At 43.9% G+C, this 13,791-nt stretch overlaps 1 protein-coding gene across 2 annotated transcripts in view; it reads left to right on the top strand.

Moving 5' to 3' along the window:
• LOC142589595 (uncharacterized) overlaps positions 1-3,852 on the top strand; it is a 33,821-nt gene extending 29,969 nt beyond the window's left edge. For both annotated transcript variants that reach the window (XM_075701083.1, XM_075701082.1), the window contains one exon: positions 3,501-3,852. In XM_075701083.1, coding sequence (XP_075557198.1) covers positions 3,501-3,814 — 314 coding nt within the window. In that variant the 3' untranslated portion in view covers positions 3,815-3,852. The remainder of the gene's footprint in view (positions 1-3,500) is intronic.
• The last annotated feature ends 9,939 nt before the right edge of the window (positions 3,853-13,791 follow it).

Genomic DNA, 13,791 nt, shown 5'->3' with positions numbered 1-13,791 from the left:
ATTTTGTGTGTCATGACGTCATAACACACATACCTACTGTGAAACGAAACCAAAGTTGGTTCTTTGAGAAGCTATCGTAGTAAATTATTCAGAGCGCTTTGAGGTTTGTCAACATTTTCCCTGGGGTTTTGAGGTTCAGGACCTTCACTAAATACAAATAAACAAAATTTGAAAATCATATATGTACTCAAAATAATTCGTTCCCACCAGATATTTGCATTGACACGTGTACCTGTTTATCGGGTGACCGCGTTTCCCCGTTTAACAAATGTTGTCAGTCAGCACAAAACGCACCGGCATGTATCGGAAGTTTCTTGAATGTTGTCGATGCTTCTGTGCGCTGTCTGCTGTCACCGAACCTTGCGTAATCTCATTGCATGAGCGACGCGAATTATGTAGAATTTTCTGGAAGACACGCGGGCACCAGCGATTACTCTGGAACCTTTGATGACTAATGTATAAAAGCCGACGCAGTTAACCCGCTGATCGTATTTTCGACGATTGCCGACTGTATTCGCCGCTATCGTTGTTCTTTGAGTGCAGCCTGTTTTTGAGGGCACAGGTTCGCCCAATAAAACGCCAACAAAGGAAAAATGAGACATCCACCGAATCGTAGCAATTGCTACGATTGGGTGGATGTCTAATTTTTCTTTTTTAATTACTTCTCTCCACCTTGCGGGTTTCCGCAGAACTATTACGCCAAAATAAAGCGCTATAGTTTCGTCATTCACAGTTTTGCTGCTTTCTTCACAGTTACTACTACGTGACAGCATATTTTGTTAGCCATGTATCCAGGTCACGCATTACTTGAATGTTTGAATATATGGGTAGCCTGATATAACGAATACATATGCGTGAAAGTGGAAGGAGAGAGCGACTAACAGAGCATCACATGCGCCGTGCGGAGGTGCTGCACGCTCAGCGCTGCGAGGCGGCTGTGTTGTGACGCACAAACCACTCGCTCCACGGATGGGGGACGTTTTGCTCCGTCAGGCAACTTTGCTCGGGCACTTCAACGTTAAAATGCTGATTGAGTCACCGACCTCGCGAAACAAATTCAACATTCAATTCAAACAACAACAACAATTCAACAACAAATTCAAACAAAAAGCTCACTTATTAGCAAGAAATTTATCAAGATGTAACATCATTTTATCCACACCCGCTGGTACTTTACATTGTTACTTACGTTGTTACGTTGTTACGGGGCAGAAACCTGGAGGCTTACGAAAAGGGTTCTACTTAAATTGAGGAAGACGCAACGAGCTATGGGAAGGAGAATGATGGGTGTAACGCTAAGCGATAAGAAAAGAGCAGATTGGGTGAGGGAACAAATGCGAGTTAATGACATCTTAGTTGAAATCAAGAAAACGAAATGGGCATGGGCAGGACATGTAATGAGGAGGGAAGATATTCGATGGTAATTAAGGGTTACGGACTGTATTCCAAGCGAAGGGAAGCGTAGCAGGATGCGGCGGAAAGTTAGGTGGCCGGATGAGATAAATATGTTTGCAGGGACAACATGGCCGCAATTAGTAAATGACCGGGGTAGTTGGAGAAGTATGGGATAGGCCTTTGCCCTGCAGTGGGCGTAACCAGGCTGATGATGATGATGTTGTTACTTTACACCGGCCATCGCAAAACCGATGCAGAAGAAGGCGACGAAAGCTGCTTTAAAAAAAAGCAGTGCGGTGAGCAGACTAATCTTCACACGAGGGCGCCGCTTGGCCAAGTGATGGATATGGTAGTGGCTCTTCATTTAATGACACCCGTCAGTAATAACTTTCCTTCGCCATCAATTAAGTAAGTTCTCATTACTTTCGGGTCCCCCCTCGTTTACGCACTTGGAACGGATTTTCTTTTATAGAGCAATGGGCATGTTTCACACTACTGTGAAATTCTCTAAAGGCGGGCGCCAATAGCCTTCGAACCATGTGAAGGGCCTTGCAAGGCATGAAACGGAGAAAAGCGGCAGGAGAAGATGGAATATCAGTAGATTTAATCAAAGCTGGAGGAGACATAATGCTTGAAAAACTGGCGGCCCTTTATATGAATTGTCTATCGACTGCAAGGGTCCCACAGAACTGGAAGAATGCCAAAACTATACTAATACAGAAAGAGGAGACGTGAAAGAATTGAAAAATTATAGGCCCATTAGCTTACTCCCAGTATTATATAAAATATTTACCAAGATAATCTCCAATAAAGTAAGGGTGACACTGGACTTTAGTCAACCAAGGGAACAGGCAGGTTTCAGGAAGGGATACTCTACGATGGATCACATCATGTCATCAGTCAGGTAATCGAGAAATCCGCAGAGTACAATCAGCCTCTCTATATGACTTTCATAGATTACGAAAAACCATTGATTCGGTAGAGATACCAGCAGTCATAGAGACATTGCGTAATCAAAGAGTACAGGAGGCTTACGTAAATACCTTGGAAAACATCTACAGAGATTCCACAGCTGCTTAATTCTCCAAAAGAAAAGTAGAAACATACCTATAAAGAAAGTGGTCAGACAAGGAGACACAATTTATCGAATGCTATTCACTGCAAGCTTGGAAGAAGTATTCAAGCTATTAAACTGGGAAGGCTTAGGAGTAAGGATCAACGGCGAATAGCTCAGCAACCTTCGATTTGCAGATGACATTTTCCTGTTCAGCAACACTGTGGACGAGTAGCAACAAATGATTGAGGACCTTAACAGAGAGAGTGTAAGAGTGGGATTGCACATTAATATGCAGAAGACAAAGATAACGATGAATAGCCGGGAAAGGGAACAAGAGTTCAGGATCGCCAGCCAGCCTCTAGAGTATGTGAAGGAGTACGTTTACCTATCGATTACTCGCAGGGGACCCTGATCATCAGAAGGAAATTTACAGAAGAATAAAAATGGGTTGAAGCGCATTCGGCCGACATTGTCAGATCCTCACTGGAAGCTTAACATTATCATTGAAAAGAAAGGTGCACAATCAATACATTCAACCCGTGCCGATATATGGGGCAGAAACTTGGAGACTGACAAAGAAGTTCGAAAACAAGTTAAGGACCGCCGCGTAATGAGTGATGAAACGAAGAATGTTAGGCGTAATGTTAAGACAAAGGAAGAGAGAGGTGTGGATGAGAGAGCAAACGGGTATAGCCGATATTCTAATTGACATTAAGAGAAATAAATGGAGCTGGGCAAGTCATGTATTGAGTAGGTTAGATAACCAGTGGACCGTTAGGGTTGCAGAATGGGTACCAAGAGAAGGGAAGCGCAGTCGAGGACAGCAGAAGACTAGGTCGGGTGATGAAATTCAGAAATTCGCAGGCGCTAGTTGGAATCGGTTGGCGCAGGACAGGGGTAATTGCAGGTCGCAGGGAGAGACCTTTGTCCTGCAGTGGGCATGAAACAGGCTGCTGCTGATGGTGACGATGACTGATACTCGATGTCATTAAAGTACTTCCCATTTGTAGAAACGTAAATACATCTTCTCCTATGTTCATTCCTCCAGGTAAACTTGAAGAAGCCTTACCTACGCCGACAATGTACCCACCTTTGCCGACAGAAGTGGCCCCATCTCTGCCAAAAGACGCCTTGCCTGTGACGAAAGAGGCCTTGCCTGTAACGAATGAAACCCTTTCTGCACCTGCAGAGGCACTGCCTGCACCTGCAGAGGCACCGCCTGTGCCCGCAGAGGCATCGCCTGTGCCTGCAGAGGCATTGTCTGTGCCTGCAGAAACCTTATCTGAGTCGGCAAATGCCTCATCTTTTCCATCAGGGAACGGACTTGCGGGGAACCCTGATGTTTTAAAAGTTGGTCAATAAAGGCGCACTTACAAACGCTAGCAAATGCAAAAAACTCACTAATGAGGGCGCTGGAATTACGGACGTTTTTTCTCCAGCTGTTTTGTGTTTAGAATGGTTAAGGTGGCCAAAATGTTGATTGCCTTTGCCTTGTTTAGAATATGTACAGCGTCATTGTCATGGGCCATATGTAACGATATCGAATTCTCCAACACGCAGCAGTTATTTTAAGAGCTACTTTTTTTTCCCTCCTTCTTTATGCATAGTTTCGGTCGCATCATATTATAGGGAGACCAGTGACGCTGTCGTTTCTGTCCATGTACGTGATGGCGTGGAGCAGAGATAAAACATTGGGGTTCTAATTAGAAGGTCGTAAGTTCGAATTCTAGTCCAGTCCACAATATCTTTCACGCTTGGAGTGGCGCCTGACACTGCTTCAATCGCGGCTGTAGGACCATCCGCTAGTAAACACGCTAAAGCTTGGCATCCGTCCGCTGTCCCAAACTGTAGACGCAGGCTTCCGGCTCCCTTACTGAGCAGTAAGGAAGTCCTCAAATAGCGCCGTTGTTTTTCCCGTCCTTCAGCTCCACTTGGGCGCGCTTCTTCGTAGGTCGAATGGAGTAGCTGGAGTAGCAGCTCTAACAGGCTGTGAAGACCACGTAAAAGCGCCGCCAGGATATATATATATATATATATATATGTTAGTTAGTTTAATGGGGTTTAATGGCGCAAAAGCAGCTAAGGCTATGCTGCGCCAAACACGAGGTGTTCTAAAATACAGTTTATAAAGTGAAAGCCTGTGTTAATATTCTATATTTTATGTAAAAATCCAGTGTCGTCTAAAAATTTACGGACGTCACATAATGGGACTAGCGGGTCATCACCTAAAATTAAAGCAGGGTGTAAAGGTATGTGTAGTTGATATAATTTGTGCAAAAGTGTTCGTCTGTGTGTTTCAGTCTGCGTACATGTGAGTAATATGTGCATAACTGTTAATGGCTGTTGACATTTCTCGCATGTTGGTGTGTCTTCTTTCGTAAGTAAGTAATTGTGTGTGAGGTGTGTGTGCCCAATGCGTAGCCGGCATAAAACTACTTCGATGAACCGCTCTTGATGATAACACGACTTCCACTCGCCAACTATGGGTTTCGTGAGATGTAGCTTGTTGTCAGCACAATGGTCCCATTCGCGTTGCCATTTTACCGTGAAGGCTTTTCTAATTGCACGGATGCTATCACTATATGGGAGTGTCGTGTTTGTAATATCTTTGTGCGCTGCCATCAATGCACATCTATCAGCTGCTTCGTTACCTGGTATCCCAACATGGCTCGGGACCCAGCAGAAACGAATTGACCTCCCGTATTCGTTAAGCACCAACATGTTTAAAATGTCTCCTATCAGGGGTTCACACTCAGATTTCAGATGTAGTGCCTTCAGTGTGCTTAAAGAATCTGTGTATATGACTGCATGTTTGTGTTTATCAGTTATAATCTTTTTAACAACAACCCAGATAGCGTAAACTTCAGCCGTGAAAACAGAAGCATGTTGTGGTAATCGAATACTTGTTTCCCAATTTTCCGCTACGACCCCCACACATATATATATATATATATATATATATATATATATATATATATATATATATATATATATATATATATATATATATATATATATATATAGAAACTTATCATAAGAGAAAAGCTCAGAGGTCGGACTTCCAAGAAGGGTGTGCCAGTCTGCCTGCCTATACCATGTTCATGTGATCGAGGCTTAGCTACGGGATACTGCAGGTTCGCGCAAAGGATGTGACCTAGGAACGTTTTCATTCGTTTGCGCACAGTAATTCTGCCAAATGTGCCAAATAGCTCAGAGCTGCGTCACATGTTATAGCTTGCTTCTTCAAATATGTAACTCGTTATATGTAACTGGTCACTGAAGAAAGTAATTGAAGTACTACAGTGAGCGCCACAGAGTAAACAAATAAAATCATTAAATTACAATATCATCAAGAAATATAATTGATTATAAGTAATTGTAATTACTTGTAATTGCATGTTATGCGCACGTCTGCTAATGGTATATCCCCTTTGAATTTGGGGCGGCGACAGCCATTCGCTAGTTTGCCTATTTATATTCTTTTTTCTTCGTTAAAACATTTATCTGTGTATTGTGCAGATATCTATGCCTGCTTAGTTATCTCGTCCGTTCCCTGTTTTTCTTTTTTCTCTGAACGTCTCTCGCTTACCTCGACCACTGAACTGCTCCCATCAGCTTTGAAGCGTCGCGCGATGCCCTTACAGCTGCACAAGAAAATTCAAGGAGCAGTGCTTGAGAAATAAAACGATTAATTATTACAATAAGGTCCCTTTTTCCACGTTTAGAGTTTCGGACGAGACGTCAGAACTCGTTGTCAGGCTATTCGGTTTTGAAGTTTAATTATCGATGATTAATCATAAAATAAAAGTACCTTGCGTACACCTCCCACAAATAGACACCGTTTATGTGCGGTTTTTCAGCCAGTACTCGGTAATTCTTGTTTTACACGCTGCGTTTTACCGGCTATGCATATTTTATGGCTACGTACAGATAAGGAAGATAATGTCCACACTATAAATGCTCACAATTCTGATATCGCTTCTACCTTTGCAACCGCGCACTAACCACGAGCGTTAATTTGGTATCGTTGTGCAGCGGAAAGAAGCCGTGTCTCGGTCATGCATGGATCGCGCGCACAGATGTCGCCGTCGTCGCGCTAAGCGTGGCACAACTGGAGCTAAATTTAGCCTCTAGCTCGACCTTCAGAAAGGCCTAGCTCGGCAGTGCACGTTTGTAGATTTGAGCTGGAGATGGTCGCCTTTGAGAGAACTCCTTACACCATAGAAGGTATAACCCATTAAACTCAAGCTTGTGCTCATCGGGAGTTTAACAAGATGGTTGTGGTACCTTTAACAGAAAACCAAGCTTTCTTTGCTGACGAAATGCACTGTCAGCGACCCTCTAAAAGAGCCTCTTGTATTTATGTGTTTTCTTTGGATAAACAAATGAGACGAATGTCTCCGAGCCATTTCGTTCAAAAATGTCGCCGGGACATTTGAACGACGACCGGAGGCAAATGTCTCCGACAGACATTTGTGTCCGATCACGCGCTCCGTGCTGAATAACGCGAGTCCTATATGAGCGTTACTACGGGGTTCAGCGCAAAGCATTTGCTTGCACTTGTCCTTTGTATCATGCCGCTTTTCCTCGCGGGTTAAGCAGTTTTAGCGCAAGGGAATGCCAGCAAACAGGAATGAAACCTGAAAAGGCCATGCGGAATACAGAGACAAAGGAACTGCAGGAAAGGCGCGTCCTGGACTAGCAATTGACTATTTAGTAGAAACGTCGTCTCCCCAAGCCCCTGAGCATGAGTGACAGCAATGCGACTGACGTCAATGTATATTCACCATGGACTGCACGTTGTTTCTACGTGGTAGAGTCGGTGGTTAGTCCAGCGCCTTTCCTGTACCTTTTCCCATGCCTTCTTCGTGGTTTCGTTCCCCTAAATAATACCACGTGCCAACTCACCCAACCGGCTGCTATTATGTAGTAGTTTTTTGGACAATGAGGCACATGAGAGCATCCCCACTTTCCTCCAAGAAACACTGAAGAAAAACACCACATCATTTAGGCTGACCAACTATTATTTTAAAACTATATTTGACATAAGCGATATTAGTGTCACGTGTTTTCGTTACATGTACATATGTTGATACACGAGGTTTTAGCAAAATGAAAAACGCTTCACGCCAAAAGCGGCACACACCATCATGTATGTGAACTAGTACGTGCCCTCCGAGTTACTCGGAATTCTCGACCGGCTCGAATTCTGGAGTTTCTCGAATTCGACCGCACCGATACCGAACGTATTCGATGCCGTACCGAAGATCCCGACGCACGATGATGTCCATCAATCGTCCAATTGGCGCCCGCCAGAAAAGAAAAGCAAAATACAATATCAAACATCGCATTGATAAACTGGAACCCGGCGTTAAGGAAAATATTGCGCGTCCCTTCACCCCCGTATATATATATATATATATATATATCAACGAGAAGGAAGGGGGTTAACCGAGGGGCCCTATTTTTGTTAGGCATATGATATGATATATATATATATATATATATATATATATATATATATATATATATATATATATATATATATATATATATATATATAATCTTAGGGTAAGAATTTCACAAATGTACATTTATTATAATATCTTAAAGGTAATTAAAATTATGTGATAGTACTGAAAAAATAGTGCGGATTAGATGTCTTCTGACCTTCCTCCTTTGCAATGTACGCAAATGCTTTCTGTATGACATAGTAATGCGTGTTGTTGCATGCAAACTATGTTATACAAAGACACACTTTAGCACTCTCCGATTTGCCGCGTCCTTGAGGGCTATATTTTTTTAAAATTAAAATGCATAGCTTTACAGAACCATTCATTCGCAGTTATTCGGCCAAAACCTCATGATATTTTTTTTAGCGGCGGTTCAACAGCTTACTATTTAAATATATTTGATTCATACAATATAAGTGTGCTGTCCATCGTGTTTATGTTTGTTCGCTTGTTTTGTGTAAAGCAGTCACATTTCTTTGCTTCTATTGTTCGGTAGGACAACGTCTGAGCCTAAACGACGTGACCGCAGCATGGCACTTCGAGAAAACCGTCAAATGTTGAGTCTCCTTTTATCTTTTTTTTTTTAATTCAGTTTTTGTGCAAATCAATATTTAGGCTGCAGGAAAGGAGGCAGTTCCTTCGATAAAGGCTTCGTGCTTTTTAGGCTCGATGACTCGTTTCGAAGGTCCCCGCCTTGGACCTTCAAAGAAATTCAGTTATAGCTGTCGTCACGAGCGAATTGACGCAGTGTCACCTATGCGATTTGAGCGAATGAATTTTCTCTGAGTGAATTAATAAATTCTGGGGTATTACGCGCCGAAACCACGACCTGGTCGTGATCGAGGCACGCCGTAGTCGGGGGACTCTGGATTGATTTCGACCGATCACCAACGTGCCTCGGGACGCGCGAGTTTTTGCATTTCGCCCCCATCGAAATTCTGGCCGCCGTGGCCGAGATTTGATCACGCGACGTCACGCTCAGCAGCTCAACGACAAAGCCACTAAGCAACCACGGCGTGTTAAAGAGCACGAATTGTGTCGGCTGTTAAACGTGCGCTGATCGCGTTTAGCCGCGAACCAACGACTTCGTGCGCCATGACTATCGATGGAGAAAATATATCCTTAGCCTCGCATATTCTTAGCGATAATCGTTGATCTTCCCCTCCGCCATGGAGTCCCCACGTGGCCTACCCGATGAAAACGCGTGCAGGTCATTTCTCATATGTTCAAATTTCCTAGAGGTGCACCACCGGGGGAGGCTCAACTTCCATGAACGAATATGACTTCCATTTATTCTGCTTTCCGAAAGCAGTTTACTCATTCGCACATGCGAATCTTCACTCCAACAAACACTGCACGAAATTATCGAAGGCTCGCATTATATTTAGCCAAATATGGCTTCACTGTTTCGCGATACCGGCGAAACAGTTTATGTTTTTTCTCTAAAGCGAAAAATAAGAACATAAGCAAAAGGTAGCGCATCGCAAGCAGTTGGCTTTCTTATTTCTCTGCCTTGCTGCACCTTTTCAAGGCTCGTCTCCAAACAATTTTCCTCATCCGTGTCGTCTGCATTAAAGGTGTCGAATCCAACACGCTCACGTCATATAAAGGGCACGCGCGCATCATCGTGACGTAGCGTTCTTCGTAGAAAAGTAGAGAGCGTAAAGTGTGAAAACAAAACCGAAACGCACGCCAGATAGATGACGGTTATTGTTTGGAGAATAGAAAAGGAAACAACAACGAAATGAACGAACAAGTGTTTTTCCAGAGTGTACAAACCAGAATGGCATCTGCTGTCATCTATCGAAGCGAATCAGCCGTTACTTCCGCGACTGGAATTTTGCCACCTACGCACAGTGGAACTGTGTTTATGTAGGTTTATTTATGTAACGCTTGTCTTGCGTGTACAGCTGCATATACGCGCTGAAATTGTAGCATCTTTTTTTACTACCGTTGCTTTTGGCTCTTCTTTATTTTCCATTTCATCTGAAAAGAAAGAAACGCTGAAGGGCAGGCAAAATGTGTTATTGACACCTTAAGCATGCCCACCGCTAGGCAGTAGGAAACAAATAATTGCAGTAAACAAACGCTGATCGATCAGTCACGGTAGCTTGATGGCTATATAATGCCCGAAAATATATTGAGCGACTCTGCTACGGCGTTGTGCAGCTTAGGTCGTGGGTTCGATCCCTGCCGAGGTGGCCGCAATTAGATAGGGGCGAAATGCAAACGTGCGCATGTACTTATATTTAGGTACCCGTTCAAGCACTCCAGGTGGTCAAAATTAATCCGGAGTCCCACTCTACAACGTGCCTGACGGTCAGATCGTGATTTTGACACGTAAAGCCCGGGAAATTACCTAAATTGTTTTTAACGTTTGCAGTTATACATTAAAATAAACAATTTGATGCGAACCAGAGTAAATACATAACTATATGCAAGGAGCAAAATACTTAAATACGTACACAAATATGCATTAGCATAATACTCAAAATTAAAACCAGAAAAAATACACAGGTACATGGAACGAAATGCATAAGTTCGTAAAAATTATCAACGCACAGAGAAAAAGCCTACATGGATAAAATCTACGAAAGAGAAAGCAGCCGTTTGGAGACATCAAGTTCGTAAATGATGCGCTTAAGTTGCGCTTCTGCCTGGTTTTGTTGAGCTATAGGTGAAGTATTTCACAATTAGAATTCCAGAATTTAGGTATTTATTAACTTATGTATTACTATAAGGTATTATTAAGTACGGGCTCTAAACTCGATAGTGATATTGACATGAATGCGTTATGCGTTATAATACAGTGTGTCTCAAAATCGGGTTTGTTACGTCTAAGAAGGGTGCGGATGTACATAGCCAACTTTATTATTTTGTACATTTGTTCAGCTGTAAGTAGATGAAACTGGGAAAGAAGATTCGAGAGCATTACCTAATGGGGCAAAGTTCTTGAGCTCTTGAGTTCTTGGTCAGCTCTCGTTTGAGTATTTAATAACTGCGCCATATTAGTACGAGTGATAGTTCCCCAAACCAACAAGTGATATATTGATATATATATATATATATATATATATATATATAAGACGAAGGGTTTCGCGCCAGGCCCGAAGGTACAACATTCCAAAAAGAAAAAAAAGAGAGACGATCGTTATGGCATATGTTTTATGTTTTTGGTTACGTTTCGGCCGGAGGACCCGCCATAACGTTCGTCTCTCTCTTTTTTCATTTTTTTAATGTTGTATATATATATATATATATATATATATATATACTGAAGAACAACAGCTAAAAAAATTAAGCAAATATTATTGGGAAAGTGGGTCACCATTATATGCGATTGTGGCATGTTCATTTTTGCTTGGCTCTAAAAAATGTCTGTCGTTTTTATATTATCCATTGATATTCAAGCTGTAATTCCGCAAAACCACGACTTTGTCTCTCTAATAGTTTGCAAAGGTTCGTTGCTGTAAAGGTGGCATTGGCGTCATCGGCAAATAGTATTGTATGTTAATTGTTGAACCCTTTCGCTTTATCTGCACTGCACTATGGCGACCGGCAATATTCGGGTTGAGTTGGGTGAAGCTACGAGCGAAATGATACCAAGTTCACTCGGGGAGCTCTGTAGGATTTGGTTGACCGCTTGGCACGATTCCTAAATTCTTTGATATGCCTTGCGAGTCATTATACAGAGCGGATGTCAAGAGCGTCAGTGGGTTCTGTGAGTGACATTTCTTAACGAAATTAAAGAACAGATGAAGTTTCTGCGGCAAGAGCATTAAAGGCTGCTACTTAAAGTAGCAGCCTTGAATGCGAAAGACCAAATCAAGTACTTAACAAGCAACTAAGAAAAAGTCGCAATTTCGCCCGAAAAGCAAAGGATTGATTACGATAGCACATTATTAGACAGCGATATATACCCAGTAAGGTCAGTAGGTTTATTAGCTGTATTAGGTGCTGTAAGCATTCGCTTACTAACTAAGTTAACAAGCACTATGTCACGCGCGCACAAGCAAACATGAACACATCTCACTCGGTGACGGCGGACACTCGCAGTCAGCTGGAGAGAGAGAATCAACTTTTGTGCTGAGCCCTTAGTGACGGTTGGTGCGCGCTGGCACCAGATGGGGTGGAACCTTCTTCTCAGGTCCCATATGCGTCCAGCAGTTCCTGGCCCCTAGCCGCCAGCGCGAGCTGGGTCGGTAGATCGGGGCTGGACAACAAGGTCTCCCATCGCTCGGGGGGGTTGGGGATGGGGAGGGTGGGGGGTAGGATTGGTGGGGGGGTTTTGAGCTTAGTGCACTCTGCAAGGATGTGTGCTAGAGTGCCTTTTGACCGTCTGCAAAAAGGGCATGAAGTGTCATGCTCTGTTGGGAACATCTTGTGCAAGAGCACGGGATGCGCTAGCGACCCCGCTTGCGTGCGTCGCACGATCGTTTGCTGCATTCGGTTGAGTTGCGGATGCGGACGGGGAAGCCTACATCTGCCGCTTCTATACATTTGCGTGATTTCTTTGTAGCTTTTCACGGGGTGCGGTAGCTCTGGCTCGTCCTCGGCCCGGATTGAAAGTTCTCGGGCATAGTGGTCGGCGAGTGCGTTGCCTTCCACGTGCGAGTGAGCCGGGACCCACACGAGCTCGCAGACAGGACGCTGGCGTGAAGAAGAGCGGCAGCAGCGGCAAGCGAATTGCCCCTTTCGGTTGCTGCCTCAGCGCAAACCAGGCGCGCGAGAACGTAGTGCAAGCGAAGCCGTCAGCTATCTCGGGTCCGCCAGCCTTCGAGCCCATCGTAGATTACCTCCAAGATAGGGCGCGCGCGGCGGAGCTCAACCGCGCCACGCGGAGATGCGGCCAGAGTAGAAGCTGAGACGCACTCTTCCCACCTCCAAGTGCGCGCACATCTCCCCCCCCCCCCCCTCTGCTCACACAAATAGCCGGCACTTACCCTCCCCGCTTTCCTCCCTAGTGCGCGGGAGAAGACACCACCGCATTAAGCCACCAAGCTTGCTCGGCTCATCCTCGCGTGCTTTCCCTCGCACCTACAGCGTATACGGCGCGCGGCAGCGATCTTATAGCACTTGGATTTTATGTAGAACATCACGGCGATGGCGGAAATTTGTCTGGAGTGTCCATATAGTTGCTATGGCGATAAGAAGCTGCCAATTACAAAATGTAAGTAGTACACCATGCAGGAAGAACAATGTGGAGCGGAGAGGTGTGCGGCCAGGGACAAACGCTTGTGGAGCGCAGCTGACGCGGCAACGCCAAAATGTCGTCGGATTAAGCGCACGCAACCAGGAGTAGAGTTATACACTACGATTCGCGGGAGAAAAAAGTTTGTTTCGCACTTCTGAGTTGAAAGTTGCACGCATAAGCCATGGCGGAATTATGCTATGTTATATCCGTGGCCACAATCCCGTTCGTGACAGGAGTGGTATTCATATTCTCCTTCTCCGAGGCGAGAATTAAATGCCGACAAGATCAGGTAAGGGTCACACTACTGCGGGAAAGAAACTTCTTACGTTTATTTAAATGAAAGGTTACCTACAGATGGCTTAACGCTAAGTGACTTATAAACGTTTCGCATATTTCAAGTCATAGTCCGCTTTATATTTAACCTTTAAGTAAGCAAATGTAAGAAGTTTTATCCCCATTGTATAACCCTGGCCTTCATTTTCACTTTAGAGTGTCATTAGTATTGTACTTCAAAGGCGTGCAATTTTTTAAAGATCATTATGGGTTTCGTGCTCATCATTAGACGGCATTAGAATGCGTTATCTCTCCTATGGAAAAATAACTTAGGCCTAAATCCCAATTTGTCGGTGACA

Source organism: Dermacentor variabilis, chromosome 8 (assembly GCF_050947875.1).
Source record: "Dermacentor variabilis isolate Ectoservices chromosome 8, ASM5094787v1, whole genome shotgun sequence".
Taxonomy (NCBI): domain Eukaryota; kingdom Metazoa; phylum Arthropoda; class Arachnida; order Ixodida; family Ixodidae; genus Dermacentor; species Dermacentor variabilis.
Note: the sequence above shows the minus strand (reverse complement) of the source record. Positions and strands in the feature narration are given on the sequence as shown.